Source organism: Arvicanthis niloticus, chromosome 1 (assembly GCF_011762505.2).
Source record: "Arvicanthis niloticus isolate mArvNil1 chromosome 1, mArvNil1.pat.X, whole genome shotgun sequence".
Taxonomy (NCBI): Eukaryota; Metazoa; Chordata; class Mammalia; order Rodentia; family Muridae; genus Arvicanthis; species Arvicanthis niloticus.
Window position 1 is genome coordinate 4,705,015 of NC_047658.1, and position 27,751 is coordinate 4,732,765.

The 27,751-nt window shown below is 53.3% G+C and overlaps 2 protein-coding genes across 3 annotated transcripts in view; one reads left to right on the top strand and one right to left on the bottom strand.

Moving 5' to 3' along the window:
• Positions 1-22,629, top strand: part of Megf8 (multiple EGF like domains 8) — a 48,681-nt gene extending 26,052 nt beyond the window's left edge. Inside the window, exons 24-41 of the mRNA XM_034504541.2 lie at positions 2,034-2,281; positions 2,361-2,471; positions 2,600-2,718; positions 3,317-3,524; positions 4,234-4,414; positions 4,922-5,085; positions 5,653-5,797; positions 9,743-9,974; positions 11,013-11,136; positions 11,305-11,518; positions 11,744-11,958; positions 14,953-15,160; positions 15,323-15,482; positions 15,804-15,996; positions 16,441-16,611; positions 16,960-17,090; positions 17,516-17,648; positions 20,061-22,629. Coding sequence (XP_034360432.1) covers positions 2,034-2,281; positions 2,361-2,471; positions 2,600-2,718; positions 3,317-3,524; positions 4,234-4,414; positions 4,922-5,085; positions 5,653-5,797; positions 9,743-9,974; positions 11,013-11,136; positions 11,305-11,518; positions 11,744-11,958; positions 14,953-15,160; positions 15,323-15,482; positions 15,804-15,996; positions 16,441-16,611; positions 16,960-17,090; positions 17,516-17,648; positions 20,061-21,329 — 4,226 coding nt within the window. The 3' untranslated portion in view covers positions 21,330-22,629. The remainder of the gene's footprint in view (positions 1-2,033; positions 2,282-2,360; positions 2,472-2,599; positions 2,719-3,316; positions 3,525-4,233; positions 4,415-4,921; positions 5,086-5,652; positions 5,798-9,742; positions 9,975-11,012; positions 11,137-11,304; positions 11,519-11,743; positions 11,959-14,952; positions 15,161-15,322; positions 15,483-15,803; positions 15,997-16,440; positions 16,612-16,959; positions 17,091-17,515; positions 17,649-20,060) is intronic.
• Positions 22,630-24,388: 1,759 nt separating this feature from the next.
• Positions 24,389-26,520, bottom strand: Cnfn (cornifelin). 2 transcript variants are annotated; one of them, XM_034522350.2, is made up of 5 exons: positions 26,417-26,505; positions 25,677-25,867; positions 25,132-25,242; positions 24,715-24,851; positions 24,389-24,608 (listed from the first exon to the last, which is right to left on the bottom strand). In XM_034522350.2, exons 2-5 carry the CDS (start codon positions 25,711-25,713, stop codon positions 24,519-24,521), a joined length of 375 nt encoding a protein of 124 aa, XP_034378241.1. In that variant the 5' UTR covers positions 25,714-25,867; positions 26,417-26,505; the 3' UTR covers positions 24,389-24,518. The 2 variants fall into 2 exon arrangements, with proteins under 2 accessions (XP_034378241.1, XP_034378250.1); XM_034522359.2 differs by lacking the exon at positions 25,677-25,867 and having other exon boundaries at positions 26,417-26,520.
• Positions 26,521-27,751: the final 1,231 nt, after the last annotated feature.

The window sequence follows — 27,751 nt, forward strand, 5'->3', positions numbered from 1 at the left end:
CAAGCTACATTCCAGCCCTTGTTCTGAGCTTTGTTAAACGTACAAAAATTACTTTTAAAACTGGGCTTTGTGTTCCATGCCTCTGCACCTGTCATTGACAGGATTTAGGACCCAGGTTCTAGCTCAGGATGGCACGGGTTTCAGGTGACACAGTGCTTTTCCTGGGTGACATGACTTCTCTCCATCTCTGGACTTCAGTTGAGAGAAACAGGATTTGGGCTGTGTAGGTTGGTTCTGGAGAAAGGGATAGATAGGGCATATCTCTGAGGCACTGGTGTGGAGGACCCAGAGCCATTTCCTTATCTTTACATTTCTCAACCAGGGAGTTTTGTCCCATGGGGACATTTGGCAATGTCTAGAGACATTTTGAATGGCAAACAGGTTCCTCTGTCATCTAGCAGGTAGACAGATGGGGCTGTTCATAGCGTACATAGGAGTGTTCACACCAAAGAGCTGTCCACCGCTGAGCACCCACCTGGCTGAGAGGGTGGGACACTTAGGAGGTGGGACAGGGACGGGGAAGAGCTGGCCACGTGTGGTGCTGTAAGCAAGTTTTTGGAAGTGCTTCTCTGCACGTGACTCAGCAGTTCTGAGGCTAGAGGCAAAGGGTTTGCTGTAGCTTGTGTGAAACCCCAGGCTATGAGGCAGCCACTAAAACTGAGGGGCTCACAGAGTCAGACATGGGTAAAGCATCGAGCCAGGGATACATGCTGTCATCATGGGCTGGGGGAGAGGGACAGACTGCCTATTTTACTGAGGCGGTGGAAAGGAATGGGCCCCGACCTTGCCTTGGGAGGTGCGGCCAGGCAAGCCTTCTTTAGAGGGGAATCAGCTAGAAACAGGTCGGGGGAGGGGGAGGGCAGCTTTTCTAGGCAGGAGAGTAGCAGGTACCAGACCCCGAGAGCAGACTGGAAAGGCTAGCTGGGGTGTAAAGATGGCAAAAGTGGGAGATCTTGAGTCCAGAGGAGTCCTTAGGACCTTATGAGTGCCAGAAAGGGAAGGTTTTATTGGAAAGAAAATCTTGTCATGAAGCCCAGGATCCCCTAAACTCATGAACTCCTATTTCCTCAGTCTCCCTAGGGATGGAATTATTACAGGGGTGAGCCTGTGTCCACTCTCTCTCCCTCTGTCCCTTCCTTTTGAGCCAGGTTCTCATGGCCCACGCCAGCCTTCAACAGTGTAGTTGAAGATGACCTTGAAATCCTGATCTTGTGCTTCCAGCTCCCCAGTGTTGGGATAATAAGTTTTGTGTAGTGTTGGGAACTGAACCCATGACTTTGTCCATGCTAGGCAAGCACTCTACCAATTGAGCTATATCCTAGCAACTGGGTCTGTCTTTTCTATACCCAGAATGTCCTTGAACTCCTGATCCTCTGGTCTTCTGAGAGCTAGCATTACAGGTGTGCACCAGCCACCACAGTACTCTTTCTTGGGAACACTGCTCTTACACAGGAGTGTGTGGAGCTGTGAAAGGCCTGTAGTTGCCCACAGTGGGGTCCAAATCATGCCTCACAAGATCACAAGGGCTGCTGGAGGGCAGAATGTAGGGCAGCCAGGAGACCATAGGAGGTGGTGCCGGTGCCCAAGATGAAAGATAGTGAGCAGTGGGCAGACAGGAATCTAAACTGTAATGTTTGATGGCCTTTATGACTCCGGGGACTGAACCCATGGCCTTGCCTGTGGCAGGCACATATTCTACCATAGATCTAGAACCCTAACCTAAGATTTAGGTAGAAAGTGGCTGGAATTTAGAGCCAGGTGTAGTGGCACACTCCTGTAATCCTAGCACTTGGGAGGAAGAGGCATGGTAGGAGTTCAAGTTCATCCTCAGTTACAGTGAGTTCAAGGTCAGCCTGAGCTACTTTGTCTAAAAAACAAAACAACCTCCCCACTCAGAACTAAAATGTGTGGCACCTGATGGATTGGGTAAGGGGTTACGTGGTGAATGGCTGGTGTGCTTGGTTTTTCTCTACAAACATAGGAGCAGCGCCCAGAGTAGGGCTCTGCCCACCTCTCTGCCTCTTTCCTCACAGGGTTACTTGTGTTGCACTGGGAGGCCAATGGCTCCTCCTCCTGGGGATTCAATGCTTCTGTGGGCTCTGCCCGATGTGGATCAGGAGGTCCTGGCAGTTGCCCTGTCCCTCAGGAATGTGTGCCCCAGGATGGGGCTGCAGGTGCTGGGCTCTGCCGATGTCCTCAGGGCTGGGCTGGCCCTCACTGCCGCATGGCTCTGTGTCCTGAGAACTGCAATGCCCACACTGGGGCAGGGATTTGTAACCAGGTACATGTGGGGCAGGAGCTGCCGGGTAGGGTAGGAATGGTGTTCAGGGCTCCTCTGAGATGCTTTCTGATGTCCTCAGAGCCTAGGTGTATGCATCTGTGCTGAGGGCTTTGGTGGCCCCGACTGTGCCACGAAGCTGGATGGTGGACAGTTGGTCTGGGAAACGCTCATGGACAGCCGCCTCTCAGCTGTGAGTTAGGGCAACGGCTTTGGCCATTTTTCACCTCCATTCTTGGGACTACCATAAAACTCTCCACCTAGGCCTGGCACTTTGTCATGACCTTGGCCTGATCTCTGACCCCCTCGTTTCCACTCCAGGACACTGCTAGTCGCTTCCTACATCGCCTGGGACATACTATGGTAGAGGGACCTGATGCCACTTTGTGGATGTTTGGGGGCCTGGGTCTGCCCCAGGGCCTGCTGGGAAACCTGTATAGGTAAGGACTACTATAAAAAAAATCGTTTTACCTCTTTTGTTCATTCCTGCTCCCAGAATGATGACTCTGAGACAAACTGTTTATTAATGAATGCCTTGGCCACAAGCTTTTGCCCATTCCCTGACTAGCTTGTAACTTTTTAAACCCATTCAAACTATTCTGTGTCTTCCAGGTGGTTAGTTACCTTTCCTTCAGTCCTGACCTGCGACTTCCTTATTGTCTTTCCCAGGGTCTCTCCCAGAGTCTCTCCCTGCATCTCCTTTTATTCTCTCACTATTTCCCAGAATTCTCTCTTTTCCTGCGAGTGTCCCACCTCTTATTTCCTGCCTCAGCTCATTGGCCATTGCCTTTTTTTATTGACAGATAATACTTATAAGAGATTCTCTGTGCATCTCTAGGGCGATGAGATACTTATGTAAGAGAAGCTTATTTTAGGGACTGCTGAAATACCTCTTACCTGAGTTATTGCCGAAAACCACTCAAGTGAGGGACATGTTAGCAGGATTGTCATAGGAAAATAACCAAGGGATTCTAGGACATCTCGAAAGATGCGGGGTTGACTGCTTAATGAGACTGATAGCTTGCATTTTGGCTCCAGGTATTCAGTCAGTGAGCGCAGGTGGACACAGATGCTGGCAGGAGCTGAGGATGGGGGCCCAGGCCCATCACCCCGCTCCTTCCATGCAGCTGCCTATGTGCCTGCTGGCCGTGGTGCCATGTACCTGCTGGGGGGCCTCACAGCTGGGGGCGTCACCCGTGACTTCTGGGTCCTTAACCTCACTACCCTGCAGTGGAGACAAGAGAAGGTGAGCATCTGTCTCCATCCTAGCCCTGCTCCTCACAGCAGATCCAACGGCTGTTCATTGTAGTTCCTTTGAGCTTCCTCACTAGAGGAATCTATCCTCAGGGTACCAACAGAAGCACAGGAACATGACCTGGGTGTATTTTAGCTGTAAAAAGCTTGCCAGGAATCTCCCAGTTAGGCACTGGGGGCGTGGCTCAGTGGTAGAGCCCCTGCCTAGAATCCCCCAGTGAGGGGCTGGGGGCGTGGCTCGGTGGTAGAGCCCCTGCCTAGAATCCCCCAGTGAGGGGCTGGGGGCGTGGCTCAGTGGTAGAGCCCTTGCCTAGAATCCCCCAGTGAGAAGTTAGAGTGGGCGTGGCTCAGTGGTAGGGCCCTTATTTAGCTTACACCAGGTCCTGGGGTCAATACTCAGCTTCATAGTATGATAGGGAATTCTAGAATTGAATTTAGGTTATACATGTGTAGCTATAAGCTGATCCCTGGACAAGGGCCTTTGACACTCTCATTGGCCAGGGTGGGATGCATTTCCACCCAGCAACAGAGTGAACAGAGAAATAAGGACTTCTGATGTTCCTGAATAAGTGGGTGTGCAGTGGGCAGAACCTAACTGGGCCCTGGCAGACAGGGTATAAGCGGCTATGAAACTCTCCACTCCTGTCATAAAGTGAGTCTTCCTCTGCCCCCTTGCGTGACATTAGTTCTCCATCTTACAGGCCCCTCAGAACATGGAGCTACCAGCGGTCGCTGGTCACACCCTTACTGCCCGTCGAGGCTTGTCTCTGCTCTTGGTGGGTGGCTACTCCCCTGAAAATGGCTTCAACCAGCAGTTGTTGGAGTACCAGCTGGCAACAGGCACCTGGGTATCTGGAGCCCAGAGTGGGACACCCCCAACAGGTGAGGCTGCCGTGGAAGCTGTCTGGACTGTCCGTAAGCTTCCTGTCTACTCCCACGTTCTGTTCACTGTCCACTGTAGTTTAAAAACATCTTGTTGTCACCTGACTGCAGCTAGCTTTCCAGAGAAGCTTTGTTCCTTCCCTCCCTTAGTGTCGCTGCCATTTCTTTCCCCAGCTTCTAAGATCCCCACCTCTTAGGGGCTCTTTGTCTTTGTTCTCCTCTGTCCTCTCTGGGTCTCCCCTACATGTCTACAAGCACCAACTGTTAGACATCCCACCACCCTGTCTCTCTCCTCGCTGCTCTGTCACATCTTCCCAACCATTGGCTAACCTCTCTGTGGTTGTCTTCCAGACCCTAAGGAGAGGGAGGAGTGAAGGGCTATCCACGCCTCTGGCCACAGAGCCTTTTGGCCAGGGGATGTGGTCATTAAGAGAGCCCAGGCAGTGAGGGGATACTACTGGCCATTAGCCCTTCCCTACCATCTCTGTGGTCCTTCTTCCCCTCTAGGTCTCTATGGTCATTCTGCAGTCTACCATGAGGCTACCGACTCCCTATATGTGTTTGGAGGTTTCCGTTTCCATGTGGAGCTGGCAGCGCCTTCTCCGGAGCTCTACTCCCTGCACTGTCCTGACCGCACCTGGAGCTTGCTGGCGCCTTCTCAGGGGGCAAAGGTTAGGACAGCTGGCTACAGCCACAGAAGCGGGGTTCCTCAAGAACTAGATCCACCCACTCAGATTTCTGTCCCTGTCCCCTCCTTTCAGTCCCTATAAATGAACTGTGAAAAATGCTAATTGTTTTTCCTCCATCCCTGGTTTGGGGAAGAAAATTCTTGGCAAGGCAATCAGAGGCATGGTTTCTGCCCCCACACCACCCTGACAGATCCCTTCCTGAGCCCCCATCTATCCTTTTCTGTAACCTCTGGCCTTTTAAGGCCAAGGACACAGGTGTGGGAGAGCAGGACTCTGTCTATGCTGGTAGGGACAGTTGCATGTGATGTACACACACATCCCCAAGCCCCTCTGAGGGAGGGGTGCAGAAGAGACCAAGTTTCCAGGGAGTGGATGGTTCTGTGGGCTGCCCTGTAAGACCCAAGGGTTTCCCTTCTAAAGTGGGTGAGGAGGGGATGAGCTGGGTGAGGCTGGGAGGGAAGTTTATGGGTGGCAGGTGGGTTGGGAAGAAGTGTGGAACTGAGGGTGGGGTCTGATGCCTAGGCCCTCCCTACATGTGTCTCCCAACAGCCCCGGCCCCGGCTTTTCCACGCTTCAGCTCTGCTCGGAGACACCATGGTGGTCCTTGGCGGGCGTTCAGACCCTGATGAATTCAGCAGTGATGTTCTGCTCTACCAGGTCAACTGCAACACCTGGCTCCTGCCTGACCTCACCCGTGAGTCCCTGTCCCCAGGAGTCTGACATCCATCTGCAGCCCTGTCTCTGTCTGGGGACTGTGACCCTCATTAAAAGTCATTTGGGTCTCTTAGGACCCATCAGCAAAATTCCTTTCTTCTCCATAAACTAGAGACCACGGAATTTCTTTTTTCTTTGGTTTTTCAAAGACAGTTTCTTTTGAAGGTCAACTTGAAGGAGGCAGGTCTGTCCTTCCACATGTGGGTCCTAGGAATTGACTCAGCTCATAGACTCAATGGCAAATGACAACTCTCTGAGCTGTCTCATAGCCCCTGTCTTTTTTCCTTAGAGTGGTTTGTTTTTATTTATTTATTGCTTTGTTATTTTGAGATGTAGTATCACTATGTCAGCTTGGCTTGCTTGGAACTCTGTGGACCAGGCTGCCCTTGAACTCACAGAAATCCACCTGCCTCTGAATCCTGAGTGCTGAGATTTAAAGGTATGCACCACCACAGAAATATGTTTTTATTCAACTAATAAAAGTAATAGTAATCATTGTACATAATTTATAAAATAGGAAGAAAAACAAGACATCTGTAGCAAAAACCGCCTTAAAACCGCCTTGAAAGTGGGAAGTGTCCAGATTTTTCTGCCAGGTTAGAGATGGGCTTAGAGAGTTGGAGAGATAGCTCAGCAGTTAAGCATGCTTTCTGTGTATTCATGAAGACTAGAGTTTAACTCCCAGCACCCACATAACAAGTCGAGGGTCCCACATATGTGTGGGACCCCAGCTCTGAGGCAGGCAGAGGCAGAAGTCACTGGAGCTTGTTGGCGTTTGGCCTAGCTAAGAAAACTCAAGTTCCAAGTTCAGGGAGAGACCTTGCCTCAAAGGAATAAGTAAAGAGGATTAAGGGATGGATGACACCTGATGGGGGTGTATACACACACACACACACACACACACACACACACACACACACACGTGTGCACGTGTGCACACACACATGTACTTGAATGCACGCACATGCACACCCACACACATTAAATGATCTTTTAAAGAATTGGAAGTTCTAGAATTCCATTTGTATTTTAAATATATAGAAATGTAGAATGTATTGTAGAATAAATTTACTTTTATGAAGCTCAAAAGAAACTCCAGAAACCAACAAATAAATCTCAGTGCTGCTTATTTCCTGACCATTATAAACTTGATACCAGGAAAGCGGTGACTGTCATTACTGGAAGAATATACGAGGGAGTCTAGATAGCTTAGGGCTCGTAAGCATTTTGAAATAAGCAGAGTTTTTACTGAGAGAGAAATAGAAATGGGCATATGGCCTTTTTCCTTTTCCAGTGCTTCTGAGACACTGAGGCCTTGCACATACAAGACAGTTAGAATTCACTAAGCCACTGGGAGAGCAAGTGCTCTGTCTGAGCCATGTCTCTTACCCCCCATTTGTGGATTCTAGGCCAGCACTCTACCTGTAGCCCTGTAGTGCTCCTTGTAAGCCTGGCCTTGTTCTCCTCTTCTGCCTTTCTCTTCTCCCAGAGGACCAGAGGAGAGTAGGACTGTGCTGTGCGTCACTTACAACTCTTCCTACCAACATAGGCACAACACAACCCTGTTCTCCTACATTTGTCTCCTTGGCCTTGTAAATGCTCCACCCCTGAGCCACGCCCCCAGCCCCTCACTGGGGGATTCTAGGCAGGGGCTCCACCCCTGAGCCACGCCCCCAGCCCCTCACTGGGGGATTCTAGGCAGGGGCTCTACCACTGAGCCACGCCCCCAGCCCCTCACTGGGGGATTCTAGGCAGGGGTTCTACCACTGAGCCACGCCCCCAGCCCCTCACTGGGGGATTCTAGGCAGGGGCTCTACCACTGAGCCACGCCCCCAGCCCCTCACTGGGGGATTCTAGGCAGGGGCTCTACCACTGAGCCACGCCCCCAGCCCCTCACTGGGGGATTCTAGGCAGGTTATCTATTGACCCCTCACTGGTAGATTTGCTGAGCCAAGGGTTCCAGCCCTCGCTGGTGCATGTCTATGTGAGCTGTACTGTTAAGCCATGACCTCAGGCCTTGTGTAGCCTTTCATTTCCCCAAGCACTGAGTGACTGCTTGTGTGTCCAGGACCTGTGTTCTGTGTGTTTTCTCTTTTCACTTTCCCTTTCTCTCTCACCCTTCCTAATTCCCTTTTACTCAACCATTTTTTTTTGACTCAACTATTTTAATATTCATCCTGTCTTGGATTAAAAATAAACATGAATTTATGTAATATGAAATTACTCTTTTAAAAAAGCCAAGTGTGTGTAGCCACGTGGCAGTGCACTTGCTTGGCATGTACAGTGCCCTGGCTTCATGCGCACGCACACACATGTAACTTTAAAACCTATCTTAATGATGGTTCTTAAATGCCTTAACCTCCCATGTAGCCCACCACCCACCAGAGGTAGTGGAAAAGAAAGGATACAGGGGAAGTGGACTTGTTTAGAAAGGTTCTTTGGAGCAGACCCCTTCTGTGTTGTCAGGAAATCAGCAGTTTAGTTCAGAGGTCAGCAGCGGCAGCTCGATCCATTCGTAAACACTCCACGGATACACCAACAGTCCAATTCGGTAGAGTTAAGATAGCAAACACTAATCACTACTGTTGGCACCACCTAGCAGAGACAGCTAGGTACTAACCTGCACAAGTCTGCAGGAGGGACCTGGAGGGACACCAGGAGTAGTTCTCAGCTGTGCCTCTCTCAGGGAAGTGACGACGTGAGAGCCACTAGTCTTGCACAGCTAGCTCTCCTCAGCTCTGTCACTACGGGCGAGTCCTGTTCATACTCCCTCCATACATCACGTGTCCTCCATGCGTCTTGCCTCAGCACATGTCTGGCCTCAGCATGTGTGTCTGTCTCAGCTGACATCACTCTGACAATCAGCCTAAGTCTGTGGAAGTGGTAAGAAGCTGCAGCACACCACCAGAGGTTTTCTGGTGCGTTTCTCTCTATGGAGTCCCAACAAATGGAGCTAACTATGCAATGTAAGGAAGACCAACACGTATGAGTTACTAGCGAAGAGTCCTTCATCACGTGTCCTTTCACATGCTTGCATTAGCAGAACACCCTCTCTCCTGTGTCTGCTTCAGCTGAATGTTCTTCATGAGTCTGTCGTAGCCTTTCACCTGTGTCCACTTCAGGACAACACTCTTTCATGTGTTTGCTCCAGCAAAACACCGTCCAACACAACTGACTCGCCAAAGAACCCTAAGTTTCCACCTCACACACATACAAACACATTTCTGTTATGGTGGCATTTAGAGCTTTTCCTGTCATGTAGCTTTTTGTGCTGTGTGACCACCACCTCCATCCAGTTCCAGAGTCTTTGTCTGCTCTTTTCATTTCCGTGATGGCGATTTGTTCTTCCAGTGTTACAGGTGGAGCCCAAGGTGCAGCCTGTGCATGTTAGGTTAGCTCTGTCAGTCAGCCACATGCCCAGCCCACCTCCCCTCCTCCTCCTCTTCCTTTTCCTTCTCCTCTTTGTCCTCCTCTTCTCTTCCTCCTCCTTGTCCTCGCCTCCTCCTCCTTCTAACCGTTTTAGATATGTTTATTTTATTTTACATGTATGAGTGCTTGTCTGTATGTGCATGTCATGTGCCCACAGAGGTCAGAAGGAGGCATCACATGCCTAAACTTGGAGTTACAGACAGTTGTGGGTGCAAGAAACCAAACCCCGGTCCTCTCCAAGAGCAACAGTGCTCTTGACCACTGAGTCATCTCTCCAGCCCCCACCTCTCTTCCTGTTCTCTTTCTGTTTGTCTGCATTTCTGTCCCAGTCTTTGCTGTCTAATTCTCCTGCCTGCCTGCCTGCCTGCCTTTATCTGTCTTTATTGGCTCTTTTTCACTCTGTCCTCTCTTGATGTCCCTCCTGACCAATCTCTCAGTGGGTCTCTTCTTTGTGTTTCCTGCTTTCTACCTCTTAGAACACCCCATCTTTCTTCAGGTCCAGCCTTTGTGGGGTCTCCGATGGAGGAGTCTGTGGCCCATGCAGTGGCAGCAGTGGGTAGCCATCTGTACATCTCTGGAGGATTTGGGGGAGTAGCCTTGGGCCGCCTGCTGGCATTGACCCTGCCCCCTGACCCTTGCCATCTGCTGCCTTCACCTGAAGCTTGTAACCAGTCTGGGGCCTGCACCTGGTGCCATGGTGCCTGCCTGTCTGGGGACCAGGCCCACAGGTAACCATAGAGACTGACAGTCCATGACACAGTAAACACTATGTACTGTGGGCTTTAGGAGGTGAGCTGGACTTGAGAGGGGTCTTGAAGTTCGACTGTCAGGTTCTGCTTCACACACGGGAAAGAGAATGATCATCAGAGGTGGAGGTGGTTGGGAATACTCCAGTCTGAACCCTGCTTGTATCTCAGTGTCTCCCCTTTTTGGGGAACTAGGTTAGAACTTGCTTCTACATGTATAGTCTAGTTTAGACCGGCAAAGATTGAAAGCAGTGCTGTGCCCAGGTATTTGCAGTGTCATCTGTACAGGAAGACACTGAGACCAGAAAGGCAGGTTTCTAGTACCTGGCTAGGACCAGGCTCTGACCAAATCTGCAGCCCCCTCAGCTGCAGGAATGCAGACACTTTTGGAAACCAAGTCATTCGTTGGTTAACTCATTCATTTGCCCCAGTGCCATGATGGAAGCCTGTTTAGGGCTTGTTTGTCCCATGAAAGGCAGTGGGTCGTGTCATCATGTATCCTGTGGTATGCATAATGGATTTGATTATGGGATGCGCGCGCACACACACACACACACACACACACACACACACACACACACACGGGCCTGTGTGTCATAGCAGGAGTACCCACTGTTTTTCTAAAATCTGTAAAATGCTAAAATCCCATGCATTTCCAAGGAATTAGGACCTGTGCTGTGGATTGGGGGTAGAGCGGGGGGAGGATGGAAGTTGGAGACCTGAGCAGAGAGATTCCTGGAGTGCTTGTGGGGGGACAGAGTGGCACGGGCAGGTGGCACAGAGAGACCGTGACTTCTGCTGCACAAGAGGAGGAATACTGTTTTGGGTAGGGGTAGGAAGGAGGAGACAGTTGGTGATGCCTCGGGCTCAATGGCAGGAGGACTTGTATGACAAAGGGGTGGGCCTAACCAGGATCCTGAGGTACAGCTTGGGACATGGTGTAGGGTTCTGTAGGACCATGTACAAGAGACAAAAACAAGTCCTAGAAGCAAGTGAGTGAGCTAACTTTATGTCCCCTAGGCTGGGTTGTGGCGTGCCCCCTTGCTCCCCAATGCCTCGGTCGCCTGAGGAATGTCGCAGGCTGCGGACCTGCAGTGAGTGCCTGGCACGCCATCCTCGGACCCTGCAGCCCGGAGATGGAGAGGTGAGTGGTGGGTGGAGGGACAGGGATACTGGTTTCCACTCTGGTTTACTGCCCCCTCCCCCATCCCTGCATCTCAGGAACCATGGAACTTGTCAGCTGTGGTTGGTTGGGTAGGAAGAAGGGATGTGGAGCCCCACAGAGCCCACGAGGTCCACCCTCCCCTACCAGGCATCCATTCCCCGTTGCAAGTGGTGCACCAACTGCCCAGAGGGTGCCTGCATTGGGCGCAATGGGTCCTGCACCTCAGAGAATGACTGTCGAATCAACCAGCGAGAGGTCTTCTGGGCTGGGAACTGCTCGGAGGCCGCGTGTGGGGCTGCTGATTGTGAGCAGTGCACACGGGAGGGGAAGTGCATGTGGACGCGGCAGTTCAAGAGGACCGGTGAGCCTTGACGTTTGCTTTCTAGGGGGTTAGGGGCCTGGGCACCTGTGTGTCAGAGAAAAGCTGGGGGCTGAGAGAGGAAGGCCAGGGACTAGACACCGAGTCTGAGTTGGCAGTGCTAGGGCTTAAACTCTTGGGTCTGGAGAAGAAGGGCTGGCATCTAGACTCCTGAAGGAGGAGAGTCTGGGAAGCAGACTGGTTACTGACCCTGTCCCCCACCACCAGGGGAAACTCGCCGTATCCTGTCAGTGCAGCCCACCTATGACTGGACTTGCTTCAGCCATTCTCTGCTCAATGTATCTCCTATGCCTGTGGAGTCGTCGCCCCCACTGCCCTGCCCCACACCCTGTCACCTCCTCCCCAACTGCACATCCTGCCTGGCCTCCAAGGGCGCAGATGGAGGCTGGCAGCACTGTGTGTGGAGCAGCAGCCTCCAGCAGGTAATGCCCGTGTCCTGCTGCCCTTCTCCCCCAGCTCCGGCCCATCCTCCTCTCTCTTCGCTCCTGTCCTCTTTCCCTTCTTGTCTTTCATGCCTCCTGCCATTATGATCACAGCTTTATGCCCCTTCCTGGATGTCAGGGCCTTATTCAGGGCCCAGTAAGACACTGCCAGGGAGGGCTGGGAGGCCCCAGTTCAAACAGGGTAGGCCAGGACCTTGCCTGTGGTTTGAGGACGTGACTGGTGGAGGTGGCCGTACTTGACAGGCACAGGTGGCTAGGATGTAGCTGCCCACCACGTCGTCCACATCTGGAAGGCCCAGAATGTGTCCACCTAGCAAGATTTAGTCGTCCTAGTGGCAGACAAAAGCATTTGTCTTGGCGTGCCCCTGTGGAAGGCAAGTCAGATCTGTCCTCATTGTCATATCTATCAAGGAATGTCTGATTCCCACCGATATCTATTTCTTGTGCATAGGCTGATAGGCAGGACCTAGTGGCTGCATGCTGGCTCACCAAACCACTGGGAACTGACTGAGTCAGCCATCCCCTCACCCTTCATCCAGTAGGCCACAGTGCATGCAGAGTAGGGGACACATGCCATTGTGACTTCCATTCTAAGGGTGACATTAGAGAGAACCCACTAGTGCTTCCTGTACATCCTAGCATAGAGGGCTGCCAGCTTCTATAGCTAGAAGCTTTGCCTATGAGTGGTGTATTGGTTTATGTACCTTGTAATCAAACTCTCAGGCTCTGGGCCTGAGAAGATGGCATACTCAGTAAAGCAGCTGCCCTTCAAGCAGGAAGACCTGCGTTTCATCCCCACAACCCATGATAAAAAAGTCCAGGTATGTAGGACTCACTTGTAACTCAGTGCTAAGGAGGTGGACACAGGCGGGGCCCTGGAACTCGATGGCTAGTCTAGCTTACTCAGTGACTTCCAGGCCAATGAGAGACTGACTCAGAGACGAGGTGGACAGCACCTGAGGTCGTTCAGGATCCACATGGGTTCTGGGATCCACACTTGAATCCTGTGCAAGAGCAGTGTGCGCCTTACCTTGAAGCCAACTCTCTAGCCCTCCAGTCATCCCAACACAGGAGAATGATGCTGCAGGCTGGTGCATGCCTAACACTAGGGCTCAGGTGGCTGAGGCAGGAGGGTCGAAAGTTCCAGGATAGCCTAGAGACATAGAGTCTCTGCTGGGCTGTTGGGGCAGGCAGGGGAGAGCAGAGTTTATGAGAACTTGTTCACAAAAGCACTGGACTCCTTGGCAGAGCTCTGCCCCTGGGCTCTGCTCGCAGCCAGCCCCGCTCTCACAGACTCAGGTCTCTGGCCACAGCCTTCAGGGGTCTGCTTCAGCACTACATACTTGCTTTATTCTTCCTAACTTCCCTTGGGCAGCCAGCCCAGATTAATCGCACCCCTCTTACATTTCACACAAGGCTAGACACTAAATAAAATGCTCTTATGCCCATGGTACGTTCCCAAAGGCCCATTCACTCTGTAAGCAGTCTGTCCCAACCAGTGAGTGATAGCTTGTGAATTGTAGGCTGGCTTCCTACCTAGGACACCTCCATTACTTGGCTGGGTTAGAAGTTGCCAAGCCGGGCGGTAGTATCGCACGCCTTTAATCCCAGCACTTGGGAGGCAGAGGCAGGCGGATTTCTGAGTTTGAAGCCAGCCTGGTCTACAGAGTGAGTTCTGGGACAGCCAGGGCTACACAGAGAAACCCTGTCTCAAAAAAACAAAAAACAAAAAACAAAAAACAAAAAACAAAAAACAAAAAACAAAAAAAAAAAAAAGAAGTTGCCTGTTTGCCCCAAAGCTAGTCCTAATTTGTTATAAGAACTGTCTTGTGGGCTGAAGGGATGGCTCACAGCTATCTGTAAATCAAGGGTTCAACACCCCCATACAGACATACATGTAGGTAAAATACAAAGCCATAAAATAAAAATAAATACATTATCTTTTAAAAAGAAAAGGAAGCTATGGCTTGTGACCCTGCTTGTGACACTCACTGTCTCATTACCGCCTTCTTTCAGGGACAGGAGCTGAGTAGGGAAAGGAGACTTTACATCTATGTAATAGGACTTACGGGACATGGGCGTTTCTGTGTGTGTGCTCGTGTGTGTGCGTGCGTGTGCGTGTGTGTGTGTGTGTGTGTGTGTGTATGTGTGTGTTTTTCCTCTTCTTTCAAGGCAGTTTCTTTGTGTAGCCTTGGCTGTCCTGGAACTTACTTTGTAGACCAGGCTGGCCTTGAACTCATAGGGATTGGGATCTGTCTGCCTCTGCCTCCCAAGTGCTGGGATTAAAGGCGTGCAGCACCACTGCCCAGCACTTTTAAAAATATGGTCTTCCTCTGTAGCTCAGGCTAGCCTGGAATTCATATAACCTAGGCTGGCCTTGACTACTTTTCTTCTCTTTCCTTTTCTCCTCTTCTTCTTCCTCCTTCTTTCGTCTCCTCCTCCTCAGTTACACACACTTACTCATTTTGGGAGGGGTACATGTTTAGAGGTCAGAGGACAACTTGTATGAGTGAGTCCAATTTTCCCCCTGTATGGGTCCCAGGGATCAAACTCCTGTCGTCATCAAGTTTAGCAACATGTGCATTTACCCTTTCGAGGTGTCTTACCTGCCCTGGTCTGGAACCTCTTCTTTCTCCAGTTTCTGCCTCCAAAATCCTGGGATTGCCCAGTTCCCTTTGGTCACGGGTAGCAAGTTCAGCAGGACTTCCTAGGGCTGAACACTGAGCCCTGGAAGCTGTTATGTCTTGATCCTTTTGCCTCCACCCCGTCTTCTGGGATCGCAAGCGTGAGCTACTGTCTGTCCTGGGCTTATCTAACAGTTCTAGTCTTGATGTCTGCTTGCAAAGACTTCTGATAGACCCGCTTGTGCCCTGAGCTAGCTAAAACCAGGGAGGGTGGGGCCTGGGAGAAAAGTTTGAGAAGTGTATTTAACTTTCTTTTCCTCCCCTCTCTCTTCTTCATTTCCCTGGACAGTGCCTGAGCCCCTCCTACCTGCCCTTGCGGTGTATGGCTGGAGGCTGTGGGCGGCTGCTTCGGGGGCCAGAGAGCTGTTCGCTGGGCTGTGCTCAGGCCACACAGTGCGCCCTGTGCCTGCGACGCCCCCACTGTGGCTGGTGTGCCTGGGGGGGCCAGGATGGGGGTGGCCACTGCATGGAAGGTGGTCTCAGTGGTCCCCGAGATGGTGAGAGAGGTTCCAAGGGCTGGGCAGGTGGTTGGCAGGGGCACAGAGAACAAAATGGGGGGCAGTTCTGAGGTGGGATTCAGGGGAGGTGGCAAGGGCACAGGTGTCTGGGACAGCGGTGAAGAGATCTCCCGGGTAAAGCCCTGTGTCCTCTGGGGTTAGGGCTAACGTGTGGACGTCCTGGGGCATCCTGGGCCTTCCTGTCCTGCCCCCCTGAGGACGAGTGTGCAAACGGGCACCATGACTGCAATGAGACTCAGAACTGCCACGACCAGCCCCACGGCTACGAGTGCAGCTGCAAGACGGGCTACACCATGGACAAGTGAGACTTAGTCGAGATGGCAGGAGAGGGTGGGCAGACAGACAGGGCAGTGAGGATGGGAGGACACACATCACGCAGAAGGACATGGCCCAGGTATCTGTTACACGGAGCCCAGGCTCACGGGTGATGGAGCCGATCTGTGAGACAGGAGGACAGTCGGCTGACCCACTATGCAAAATAGAGAAGCCAGGAAAGAATGAGTCTCTAGAAGAGCATTGTGGGGGCAGGGATGGGCAGACTCTGGGTGAGCAGACTACTGAAAGAGGGTGGGACCATGGATAAAGACTAGGCCCCTGCCCTCATCGCTGCTTGTCCCTGCAGTGTGACCGGCGTCTGCCGCCCTGTGTGTGCCCAGGGCTGTGTGAACGGCTCCTGTGTGGAGCCTGATCATTGCCGCTGTCACTTTGGCTTTGTTGGCCGCAACTGCTCCACAGAGTGTCGCTGTAACCGCCACAGTGAGTGTGCTGGTGTCGGCGCACGGGATCATTGCCTGCTGTGCCGGAACCACACCAAGGTAAGGGCCTGCCGTCAAGGGGCTTTTTATTGGTTTTTAAAGTATATTTTGTTGGAGCTGGGGATGGAACCCAGGATGTTCGGCATGCTAGGCAAGTGCTGTACCACTGATTCACACCCCAGCCCTAAGTGGAGGATTCTAGGTTGCCAGCCCTCCTGCTGAGGCATCCTAAGGTTCATTCCCAGTCCTGAGAAGCCATGGGCAGGGAAGGAGTGGGAGAACCCTATTCTGGGGAGATGTGAAAAGACTATGGGGGCTGTGTACAGAATGGCTGGGGAAGCTGGGTGTGGGGAAGGCCTTGTTGCTCAGGACTTAAGGGCTAGGGGTAAGTGAAGGTAAGGCTAAATTGCAGCCTAGCTGGGAGGGCAGTCCAGGTGCCCAACCCTGTGTCCCTCTGCCCCGTGTTTCCCCAGACCTTTTAATGGCACTGTCTTTTGTTACCAGGGTAGCCATTGTGAGCAGTGTCTCCCACTGTTTGTGGGTTCAGCTTTGGGTGGTGGAACCTGCCGGCCCTGCCATGCCTTCTGTCGAGGAAACAGCCATGTGTGCGTCTCCAGGAAAGAGCTAGAAATGGCCAGAAAGGAGCCAGAGAAGTACTCACTGGATCCAGAGGAGGTGAGGGAATGAAGTCTTCACTCATGAGTCTGAGGGAGGAGGGTAAGGCCTGGACCCCTGTGTCTGAGGGAGGAGGCTGGGGCCTGAAGGAGGAAGACTGGGTCTAGGCCCCTATGTCTGAGGGAGGAGGCTGGGGCCTGGACTTCTGTGTCTGAGGGAGGAGAGTAAGGCCTCAACCCCTGTGTCTGAGAAGGCTGGGTCTGATAGAAGAGGCTGAGCCCTGGACCCCTATGTCTGAGGGAGGAGGCTAGGCCTGGACCCTGTACCTGAGGGAGGAAGCTAGAGCCTAGACCACTTTGTCTGAGGGAAGAGGGCTGGCCCATGTCTCTCTGTGCCCTTGTTGGCCAGATTGAAACCTGGGTGGCAGAAGGTCCGAGTGAAGATGAAGCTGTGTGTGTGAACTGCCAGAACAACAGCTACGGGGACAGATGTGAGAGCTGCCTCCATGGCTACTTCCTCCTGGATGGGAAATGCACCAAGTAAGAGGAAGAGCCCGGCCCTTGCCCTTCTCCCCGGGAGTAACTCTGGGAACTAGGCCTCCTTGCCTAGGCCTCTATTGTCAACCAGAAGTGAGTGAAGTCTAAGAAAGCTGGAGGCCAGGCAGTGGGTGCGGAACATGAGTGAAGCTCACAGGACAGGTCCCCACCTCAGAGGGCTGCAACAAGGGCTGCAACAAGGGCTGCAGAAAGACCTGGAGGGAGACTGGGCTCCTGAGTCCACAGAAGGCAGCTGAGGAAGGAGGCCTCAAGATCACCCCTGTTCAGTGCCTGCCCTTCTGAAACTCCAGAAAACTGGAGACAGTCCAAGCAGATTGTTGCTCAAGGACCCTGTGGCTGGGGCAGTGGGCTTGACCTCCGAGAGTCTGGAGGTCAGGACATTCACCCCTACTCTCTTCTATTCTCAGGTGCCAGTGTAATGGCCACGCTGACACCTGTAACGAGCAGGACGGAACAGGATGCCCATGTCAGAACAACACAGAGACAGGCACCTGCCAGGGTAGCTCTCCCAGTGACCGCCGAGACTGCTACAAGTACCAGGTGTGTCTGGAAAGCCGCTCCTGGGCTCGGTGCCACAGGAGCACAGGGCAGAGCTGGGGTGAGATCGGGACCAAGGTCAGGGCTCTGAACCTGGTTCGGGATGGAGATCATGTTGTATACTCGCCGAGCCGGGGCAGTGCGGGTGGGGGAAGCAGATGTTTTGACTCTGACAACAGGTCTGTCTGGGTGCTGTGGCACATGCCAGCTGTTCCAGGGGCTGAGGAGGACCCTGAGTTCAAGGCCAGCCTGGGCAACAGGGGGCTACTGTTTCAGAAACAGCAGTGAGAGGATGAGTCTCAGCTGCTGGAGACTGGCCTGACGTGCGCACACAGCCCTGGCTTTCTCTCCCACACTGCAGTCGCAGTGTGGTGGCACAGATGTGACCCCGGCACTTGGGAGGCAGAGGAGGGAGGAGGATCAGAAGCTACGCAGAGGTTGTGACGCCTCCCTGTGCTAAATGAGAGCCCGTCTCAATACGACAGCAACTGGAGGGCCAACAAGTACCTGTGTGCCCTGGGGCCAGTGTGGAGGAATGGGTGCATCCAGGAAGTCACAGTGACGTCAGAAATGTCACTGTGACTAGGCTCTGCCCCCCCATGCCAGTTTTGCTACTGGGGAGGTTTTTGTCCCACGTCCCCTTTCCCACCACGTGAAATCTGGCTGATGAAGGTTCTCATTAGCTCTAAACTTAGACTTTAAATCCCCCTTGTGAGCCAGGTCTGTGGCTCTAGCCTGGGATCCTAATTCTTAGGAGGCTGTGGCAGGAGGATTCTGTCAGTACTAGGCCCGCATGGTGCAAGACTTAATCTGATGAAACCTAACACAAACCCAGATCCCCCATAGGCCCATTTCTCATTTCTGAAGCAGAGAAGCTGGCTGACTGCTCTGCCCCACTCCTTCCACCCAGCCGCTCTCTCCAGGCCTGGGGGAACAGCTTCCTGTCTGATCGCCGTCTTCTCTTTTCCAGGAACAGACGGTTTGTCAGTAGAGGTGTAGCCCCATCCAGACAAGCCTTACTGACCTCCATCCTTTTCACCCTAAACCAGAAATTTGACTTTACTGGTGTTTGATTGAAAGGCCTGCTTGGGATGCCAACAGATAGCTCAGTCAGTAAAGTGTCTACTACACAAGCACTAAGAACCAAGTTTATTGCCAGGCATGGTGGTGCACACCTTTAGTCCCAGCGTTTGGGAGGCAGAGGCAGGTGGATCTCTTTGAGTTCCTGGCCAGCCAGAGATACATAGTCTCAAGAAGACCCAAGTCTGGATCTTCAAATTTACTTGCATATGCATGTGCACACACACAAAATGTGCTCACACATAAACTACACACAGGCACATATACATACATGCATGTATTCATATATACAAAGCTCATTGAGGGCCTGAAAGCATGCCACTATGGTAGAGCCCCTGCCCTAAGACCCCCAGTGAGGGGCTAAGGGTATGGCTCAGTGGTAGAGCCCCTGCCTAGACTCCCTCAGTGAGGGGCTGGGGGCGTGGCTCAGTGGTAGAGCCCCTGCCTAGAATCCCCCAGTGAGGGGCTGGGGGTGTGGTTCAGTGGTAGAGCCCCTGCCTAGAATCCCCCAGTGAGGGGCTGGGGCGTGGCTCAGTGGTAGAGCCCCTGCCTAGAATCCCCCAGTGAGGGGCTCGGGGTGTGGCTCAGTGGTAGAGCCCCTGCCTAGAATCCCCCAGTGAGGGGCCGGGGGCGTGGCTCAGTGGTAGAGCCCCTGCCTAGAATCCCCCAGTGAGGGGCTGGAGTTGTGGCTCAGTGGTAGAACAGTAAACCCCCTACATTAGGATTACTGATGTGTGTCACTGTGCTCAGCAAAAAACGAAACAAAACAAGACACCCTCAATACTGTCAGACACATTCGCTGGCCTTTGCTAGAGTGGGCTGGTGGTCAGTGCAGACCTCCTCCAGTCACTCTGTTGGCTGCCCCAAGTAGTGCTTAGTTGGTATTTATAGCAGTAATAACTAGCCATGTAATAACCACCATGACTAAGTGGTAGGTATGGTGACTGTGACTGAGGGGTAGATATGGTGACCATGACTGAGGAAGGCCTCTGTAAAACGGTGACACTTCAGGTGGAAGCGATGGTGTCAGGCAGGTGGACCTGTAGATCTATCTAGGCAGAGGATCATCTGGATTAGAGGCCCCAAGAAGAAGCCAGGCGGGCAGAACATGCTGGCCAAACTGAGCCACAGGCTGTGAATATGATTTTAGTCCCCTGAGCAAGCCTTGGTTCCTGTCAGTACAGAGGTTCGGTGAGGTCAGGTCACTGGCACAGTGCCCCATGCTGGGGTGCAGGTAGGGTGTGCTGGGTGGGGCACAGTGCTGTGGCTGTTTGGCATTGAGGGTCTCAGCACTGAGCTCGGCCCTGATGGCCAACTCTTCTCCTGTCCTGTCAGTGTGCCAAGTGCCGGGAGTCGTTCCACGGGAGCCCTCTGGGTGGCCAGCAGTGTTACCGCCTCATCTCTGTGGAGCAGGAGTGCTGCCTGGACCCCACCTCCCAGACCAACTGCTTCCACGAGCCCAAGCGCCGGGCCTTGGGTCCTGGCCGCACCGTGCTGTTTGGTGTCCAACCCAAGTTCACCAATGTGGACATTCGCCTGACACTAGACGTGACCTTCGGTGCTGTGGACCTCTATGTCTCCACCTCCTATGACACTTTTGTGGTCCGAGTGGCTCCTGACACAGGTGTCCACACTGTGCACATCCAGCCACCTCCACCTCCACCACCTCCCCCGCCTCCTGCTGATGGTGTACCTCGGGTGGCCGGGGACCTAGGGGGATTGGGGACTGGAAATGGACCAAGTTCACCGGTGGAGCCACGAGTCCGGGAGGTGTGGCCACGGGGCCTGATTACCTACGTGACAGTGACTGAACCGTCGGCAGTGCTGGTGGTCCGCAGTGTGCGGGACAGGCTAGTGATCACCTATCCCCATGAGCATCATGCCCTCAAATCCAGCCGCTTCTACCTGCTGCTGCTGGGTGTAGGAGATCCCAATGGGCCTGGTGCCAACGGCTCGGCAGACTCACAGGGCCTGCTTTTCTTCCGGCAAGACCAGGCCCACATTGACCTGTTCGTCTTCTTCTCTGTCTTCTTTTCCTGCTTCTTCCTCTTCCTCTCACTCTGTGTGCTCCTCTGGAAGGCCAAGCAGGCTCTGGACCAGCGACAAGAGCAGCGCCGGCACCTGCAGGAGATGACCAAGATGGCCAGCCGCCCCTTTGCCAAGGTCACTGTCTGCTTCCCTCCAGATCCTGCAGGCCCAGCACCTGCCTGGAAGCCAGCTGGGCTTCCACCTCCTGCCTTCCGCCGCTCCGAGCCTTTCCTAGCCCCCCTATTGCTGACAGGAGCTGGGGGTCCCTGGGGACCCATGGGAGGAGGGTGCTGCCCGCCAGCCCTCCCTGCCCCCACAGCTGGCCTGCGAGCTGGGCCCATCACCCTGGAGCCCACAGAAGACGGCATGGCTGGTGTGGCCACTCTGCTGCTCCAGCTACCTGGGGGGCCTCGTGCTCCCCATGGGGCCTGCCTTGGGTCAGCCCTTGTCACTCTGCGGCATAGGCTGCATGAATACTGTGGGGGCAGCGGGGGTGCTGGAGGCAGTGGACACGGGGGTGGTGGAGGCCGGAAGGGACTGTTGAGTCAAGATAATCTCACTAGCATGTCCCTTTGACCTGTCAAGGGTCCTCTTCCACAGCTACCATGTTGCCTGATGGGGCCACTCTGGACTAGAGATCCCCTGGATAGTCCTCAGAAACCACTGGCTCCCTTTTCCCAGGGTTCCCCTTTTGTTCTGCATTTAGCAACTATTTATTGAGCTGCTACTTTGTGCCTAACACAGTTGTAGGCACAGAGCAAAGCAGGAGTGAGAGGAGGTTCCCTCATCTGGTGGGACTTGAGTTCTTGTGGAAGGAGACAGGTGTACGCGCACACATACACACAGTGTGGCATTGAAGTAAAATCGATGAAGCATTTGGAGAAACTGGGCTAAGAAAGGTGACAGACTGAGGGAAGACCTTTGGGAACAAATTCAAGACTCAAGGAAACGGTGCGGCTGAAGGGCCTGAGGCTGGAGGCGGTTTGTTTTATTACAAGAGCCAGGAAGCTGGCCACTGCAGCCCAGATCAAGCGCAGCATGAACCGGGCTCTGTTCTCAGAGCAGTGGGAAGCAAGCGGTTGGGCAGCTCTGTGCTGGTAAGCGAGGAGCCTCAGCTCTGGGGGAAGAGTGGGCTGGTGGTCACAGGAGAGGCTGCAGGGGTAACTGGGCAGGAGCGGGGGTGAGTGACAGGATGTGACAGTGGCGCAGGTATTAGGGTAAGGAAGAGGGCATTATCTAGAATGGCCACTTTATGTCCTGGGCCATGGGTGGACAGAGAGGTCAGTACTAAGCTGAGACAGGCTGGGGCTTGAGCCAGGTGTGACGGCAGGTTTATACAGCAAGCGCTTTGAGTACGACAGCAAGAGGGACAGCTACAGAGAGGACAGGACAGTCAGCTGCCCGCTGTAGGAGCTGAGAGCTGCTGCCGGGTTGGACCAGGATCACCAGCTGAACCTGGAGATGTAGGCTTATTTCAAGGGAGCCTCAGAGGCAGATCCTTTGCGGGATGCCTCACACCCCGCCCTGGCAGGTGTGGGGTGGGAGACCCTGGAGGGGCCATCATTTGGCTCTTTTTCTTGAGTCTTTGGGACTCTCCTCAGAGGCTACCCCTACCTGAACCTCCTTTTTGGACTTAGGAGCTCTCTCTTCCCCCAGGCTTAGGCAGCTGCCTGAACTTGGGACGCTCGCTTTCCCAAGACTCCACATCCTCACTGCTGTTTTGATCCTGGGGTGGGGTTGGGCCCAGCCTCTTCCCCTTGCTGCAGTTACCCTAGTCTGATGTGGCCCCTCCGCTAATGTGTGCATGTCAGCAGGAGTCACATCTCTAGGACAGCAGGGCAACTGAGGCAACGAATAAAGTGTGGGCAAGACTCAAGTGTGGGGAAGACTCGGGCGTCTTGACTACTGTCTGTGTGCAGGGGAGGGAGGGAGGGAGGGAGGGAGGGAGGGAGGGAGGGAGGGAGGGAGGGAGGGAGGGAGGGAGGGATGGATAGGCTTTGGGTGAGTGGAACATGTGTCTTTGGTCTGGTCCCATCTACAAGCCATGAATCCTGAGCCTGGCTCTGGCCCTTCTTGGCACTGGCAGGGTGCCACAACAGGATCTCCTATTCCCCAGAAGAGAGATGGTGGGAGAATGGGCAGGGACATCTTTGACCCTTTCTTTGTCCCTGCCACAGTTTGGCTCAGGGAGAATCACAGTCTGTGTCCCAGGGATTGTCATTAGACAAGAAAAGCCTGGGGTACAGACACAGAAATGATTATTTCAACTGGAGGAATTGAGCACTGAGAACTGGTAGTGCTGGTGAGGCAGCAGCTGCAGGACCGTGGAGCTGGGTGTGCATGCGTATTCTCGGAAGTAAACTCAACATCAAAGCTGAAAGAGCATCATGCTTAGCCATCATAGCCCTCAGCCCTGGAACGCCAAAGCCTGGATTCGAGGGCAGATGCCAACCTGAGATCTCTGACCTCGGCCTCATCTCCGCACGGATCTTTTGCTGCAGATGTTCAACAGTGCACTTTCTCTGTATGCTTGGCCCCAACACAAGTCACGCCCTTCAGTGCACGGCCATGTGGCTCATGAGTGACATAGTACTTTCAGGCGGCACTCTGGCCCCATATGAGTTTTGCTTTTATGAGCTGATGGTGCCTCCTGCTCTATGAGATGTGAACATAAACTTGGCTTTAAAAGAAATTATGTGTATGTATGTATGCATGTGGGTGGAGGTGCCCTGGGAAGCCAGGAGAGGGCATCAGATCCTTTCAAACTAGAGTTCCAGGCAGTCATCGTGAGCTGCCATGTAGGTTCTGTGAACCAAACTGCTCCCCAAGAGTTTAACCTCTGAGCCATCTCTTATTATACTTTGTTTTACACACTAAGAACTACTCTCAGAGGTGAAAACAGGCTGGAAAAGGTTTATAACTTCACTCTGATAACACAGAAATGGCAAGGTAAAAACTGGGTCCCAGGAATTCTGAGACCCAAGCGTCTTCCGGTTAGTTCCTGTTGCAGTAAATGTCACCAGTCGAAGTCAATGAGCTGAGCTGAGGAGGTGGTGATGAACATAGGATGGGAGCTGACGACGGAGTGCCCTTGGGGGTGTTTCCCCTATGGCTCATCTTGTCTGGAGGCTAATGAGAACAGGTTATGGGGGACCCAACCCCCTTTGGGCACTATACATATGTGGTATGTGCAGGCACAACGCCCATATGCATAAATTAAAATTCTTTTTTACAGTGTCTATAGATACTGACTGAGCAGGCAAGACCATTGAAGAGTTTAAATATTTTTCTTAATACTTTAAAAGTTTTCTTCTATTTGAGGTAGGGTCTCACTATGCAGCCCTCATAACATGCAGCCTGGTCTTCTCTTACACTTTGTGCCCCAGCATCTGGATTGCAGCAGGCTTTGGTATCTGTCCCGAAGACTGTCTACTTTTGCTTATTTTCAGGATATGGGCAGGACTTCAGATAGGCCATCTGCCACCTCGGGGCTAATGGTTCTACTTTGTGAGGCTTCCTAGCAGACCTGTCTTGTCTGATACACCTAGACGCCTTTCATGCATCCCACCCCCTTCAGCAAACCTCCCACTGCACCCAGAGTCCTTCCCCGCGACAATAAAAGCTTGTAGGTGGGGTTGGTTTTCCAGTTTTTATTGTGGGTGTATTTTTTTTTTTGGCTGTGGGACAGGGGCAGTGGGACAGGCTTTCCAAGGAGTGGCCTCCCAGAGAGGCAAGGCAGGACCAAGGACTCAGAAGAGGATGTCCTTACTCTCGGATCTTCAGTTCCCGAGCCATCTGACAGAGGGCGCAGGGCAGGCAAAAGGTGAGGGCAGCCCAGTCGTGCCCGACGGAGCCCTGGAGGGTGGGAAAGAGAGAAATCGAGAAAGGTCAGGAGCTTTGCTTTGGGGTGCCAGGTGGCGGTCTTCTGTCTCAATCCCTTTGGTCTTGGCTTGGCGCGCACCTGGATGTGGTAACGCTCCCGCATGCCGGTACGCAGAGAGTGCAGTCCTCCGGGTAGGTAGGGCGCACAGCAGCACTCCCCAAAGTCGTCAGAGATGCGGCAGGCGAGGCACAGCGGAGCGAAAGTGCCGCACAGACCTGGACAGGGCAGAACGGTCAGGTCCCAGGCCTGCTGTGCTTGCCCCCGGGAAGGGCACGAGCAGTGGCACGGAGGGGATGAGGGCTCCGGGAGGACAGTTGTAGAGAAGAAAACGAAGACTCAAAGTAATTGGGCTCGGGGTGGGGTAGGTTAGTGACTGGTGAGGGAGTAGGGTCACGGTAGAAGGCAGAGGATTGGATGATGGGATCCCAGGTAAAGTGAAGATTGCAAAAGTATGGGGTGAGCTTCCCTTCCTCCCCATCCTCCCTGGACACTTACAGACGGGCATATCGTTGCAACAGTCGGTGAGACCCGTGTGCCAATCGCTGAGCTGTGTCTGGTAGCAGGTGTTGGTGCACTGAGGCTGACTAGTCACTGGATATGACATGGCTGTGGAGGTAAGAGAAGCGGGGATCAACAAGCATCCTGGAAGGGCCTTCTGAGCCGCGCCACCCTGCCACCCTTCCTTCTGCCGGGCAGTCTGGGCAGGCCACCTGGCCGCCCACTGGAGGAAACATCACTGCACCTCCCCATTCCTATCTGTCACATTCGGTCATTAACACCCCTAGTTTGTCTCTGCTGCTGTTGCCAACTACACATCTGGTTGAGCCAAAGTTGGAAGGAAAAGTGAGCACCACGGCTGGGCGAGCCTGGCCTTGGCTACACATAGGACCACCTCCTCCTCCATGACTGGACTCCGACATTTCCTGGGGCCTCTGGGGTAGAAGCAGGTGCCATTTGATTTTGAAGCCAGGGTGCCCAGGGGAGGGAGGCAGCCAGGTTCCTGGCACCCAGAAGGTTGCTGGTGCATTCAGTGACCCCACCTTTGCCTTTCACGTGGTCGTGCATCTCAAACTGCATCTCGCTGGCCCTGAGGAGGTGGCTGCTGTGTGAACGGCTGCAGGGGATGGCTACGGCAACAGCAACGTAGTCTGTCCAAGGGATGCTGGATACTGGGCAGGGGAGGGCAAGGGACTAGGGCACTGGGGGAGATGGACTCTCAGGGGGAAGGGAGCTGAGGAGAAAGAGGCCAAGTTAGCCTGGGGGCTGGGATGGGTAGGTGGGCGAACTACTCGCCCATCATTTTAACAGCTGCCCGACAGACCCCAGAGGACCCTTCTTGGAGCAGAGGCAGGATAGGAGAGTTACCGAGGGAAAAGGTAGCTAGCTGTGGCAGAGACAGGTGGGAAAGAATCTGAGCCAGGGGCACACAGAGACACCACTAGAGATGTCCACACGCTGGGGCATATTGTTACCTCTACAAGCTGATTTTACAGAGGGCTATAGGCCCAGAGACAAAAGAGAAATGCCTGATGGGCCTATCTGAACAGGCTCTGAGACTGGGTGCTGGGCCCCAGAATTTCTAAATTCAACTCTGTACCAGTCGGGTTGGAAAGGTGAGACTGGGGATATGAGGCATTGAGAAAGAGTAAGATGATGATCCTAGTCACGTACAGACAGTCAGAGACAAGAAGAGAGACAGAGCTGTGAGCCAGGTAAGAAGAGAACTAAGCAGAGGTGCCTGCCTGAGAGCAGGGACTTAGGGAAGAGAAGGCGCTCCTACCTGCAGATCCACGTGAGGGGATGGAGATAGAGGTTCTTGGTGACAGCAGACACTAAGTTCTCAGTGCCAGGCCAGGAGCTGCTTATATGGGCCAGGCCACACAGTCCTGGGCGGGGCTCTGACAGAGATGCCAAGGGAGCCTAGCCGGTCTGCCTGACCATCTTCCCTTCTGCCTGGATTTTCCATCCTCCCTCTCCTCTCTGTTCCCCACACCCCACTTCCCCTTTTGTCTCATCTCTCAGGACTGAAGACCTGGGGCAGAGGTAGAAACAAGAGTGGGAAGAGATAGAGACAGAGTCAGGGATAGGGAATGCACAGGGAGAAGGAGATTGAGGAGGAGGGCGTGGGGACCCAGGGCAAGGGAGATGGGAGAGTGGAGATTGAGAGGATGGAGACAGGAAGACACAGATGTAGAGAGACAGAACTGCAAGATCTGGAGAGGCGGGGAGAGAGTGAGAGGGTAAGGGGGAAACACCTGGTGTGCTATACAGAGTGGGGAACGGGTCTTGCCTTCTCATCTTGCTGAGGGATTTTTGTCACTTTGAGGGGGGAAGGGGAGACACTGTTCTGTTCAAGGCTTGGAGACATGGGGTCAGTGGGGGGACAGTCGTGTGTCTTAGGGAGTGATTCATGTGAGGACCAAAGCAAATACTGCACCTCATCTCTGCTTCAAATGGGAAGGGAGGGGGCTGGGAACTGACAAGAAACCTGGGGGTGTGTCTGGCCCCAGTTAACACCTGAGTGCTATGGGAGCAGAGAGGAGGTGGTCTGGAATGTGAATCTGAGGGAGGAGGCATGGGGCCTAGACTCCTGGGTCTGAAGGGGGAAAGCTGAGACTGGAGTCTGAGGGAGGAGGCTGGGGTTTGGAACTTGGGGTCTGAGGGAAGAGTCTGGATCCCTGAACATAGGGAGGAGGGCTGTGGTCTAGACTTCTGGATCTGAGGGAGGAGGGCCAGGGTTGGGACCTATGAGTTTGAGAGAGAAGGGCTGAGCCTGGGTCTCTTAGTCTAAAGACGAGTCTAGACCCTGGTGATGCTATTCTAGGCTATGTGTTTCTAGAGAGCTAGATCCAACTTTCCAGTGTACCGGGCCTCAGGGACTAAGGGACTGGGTCTTGGGTACTTGATTCATCAAAGTTTCCCCCCAACAGGCCTGACAGGGTTGTAGGTGACTCAGAAAGGAAGCGGCATTAGAGTTGGGTGGAGTTCCTACCCAACTCTAATGGGTGTCACCCCCAAAATATAGGAGGCACCAGAAAATCGGGGTGTCACCTCCAGAAGAGGTTGTGTCACCATGCCACAGCGTGTGGGTATGAGGGGACAACAAATGGATCAC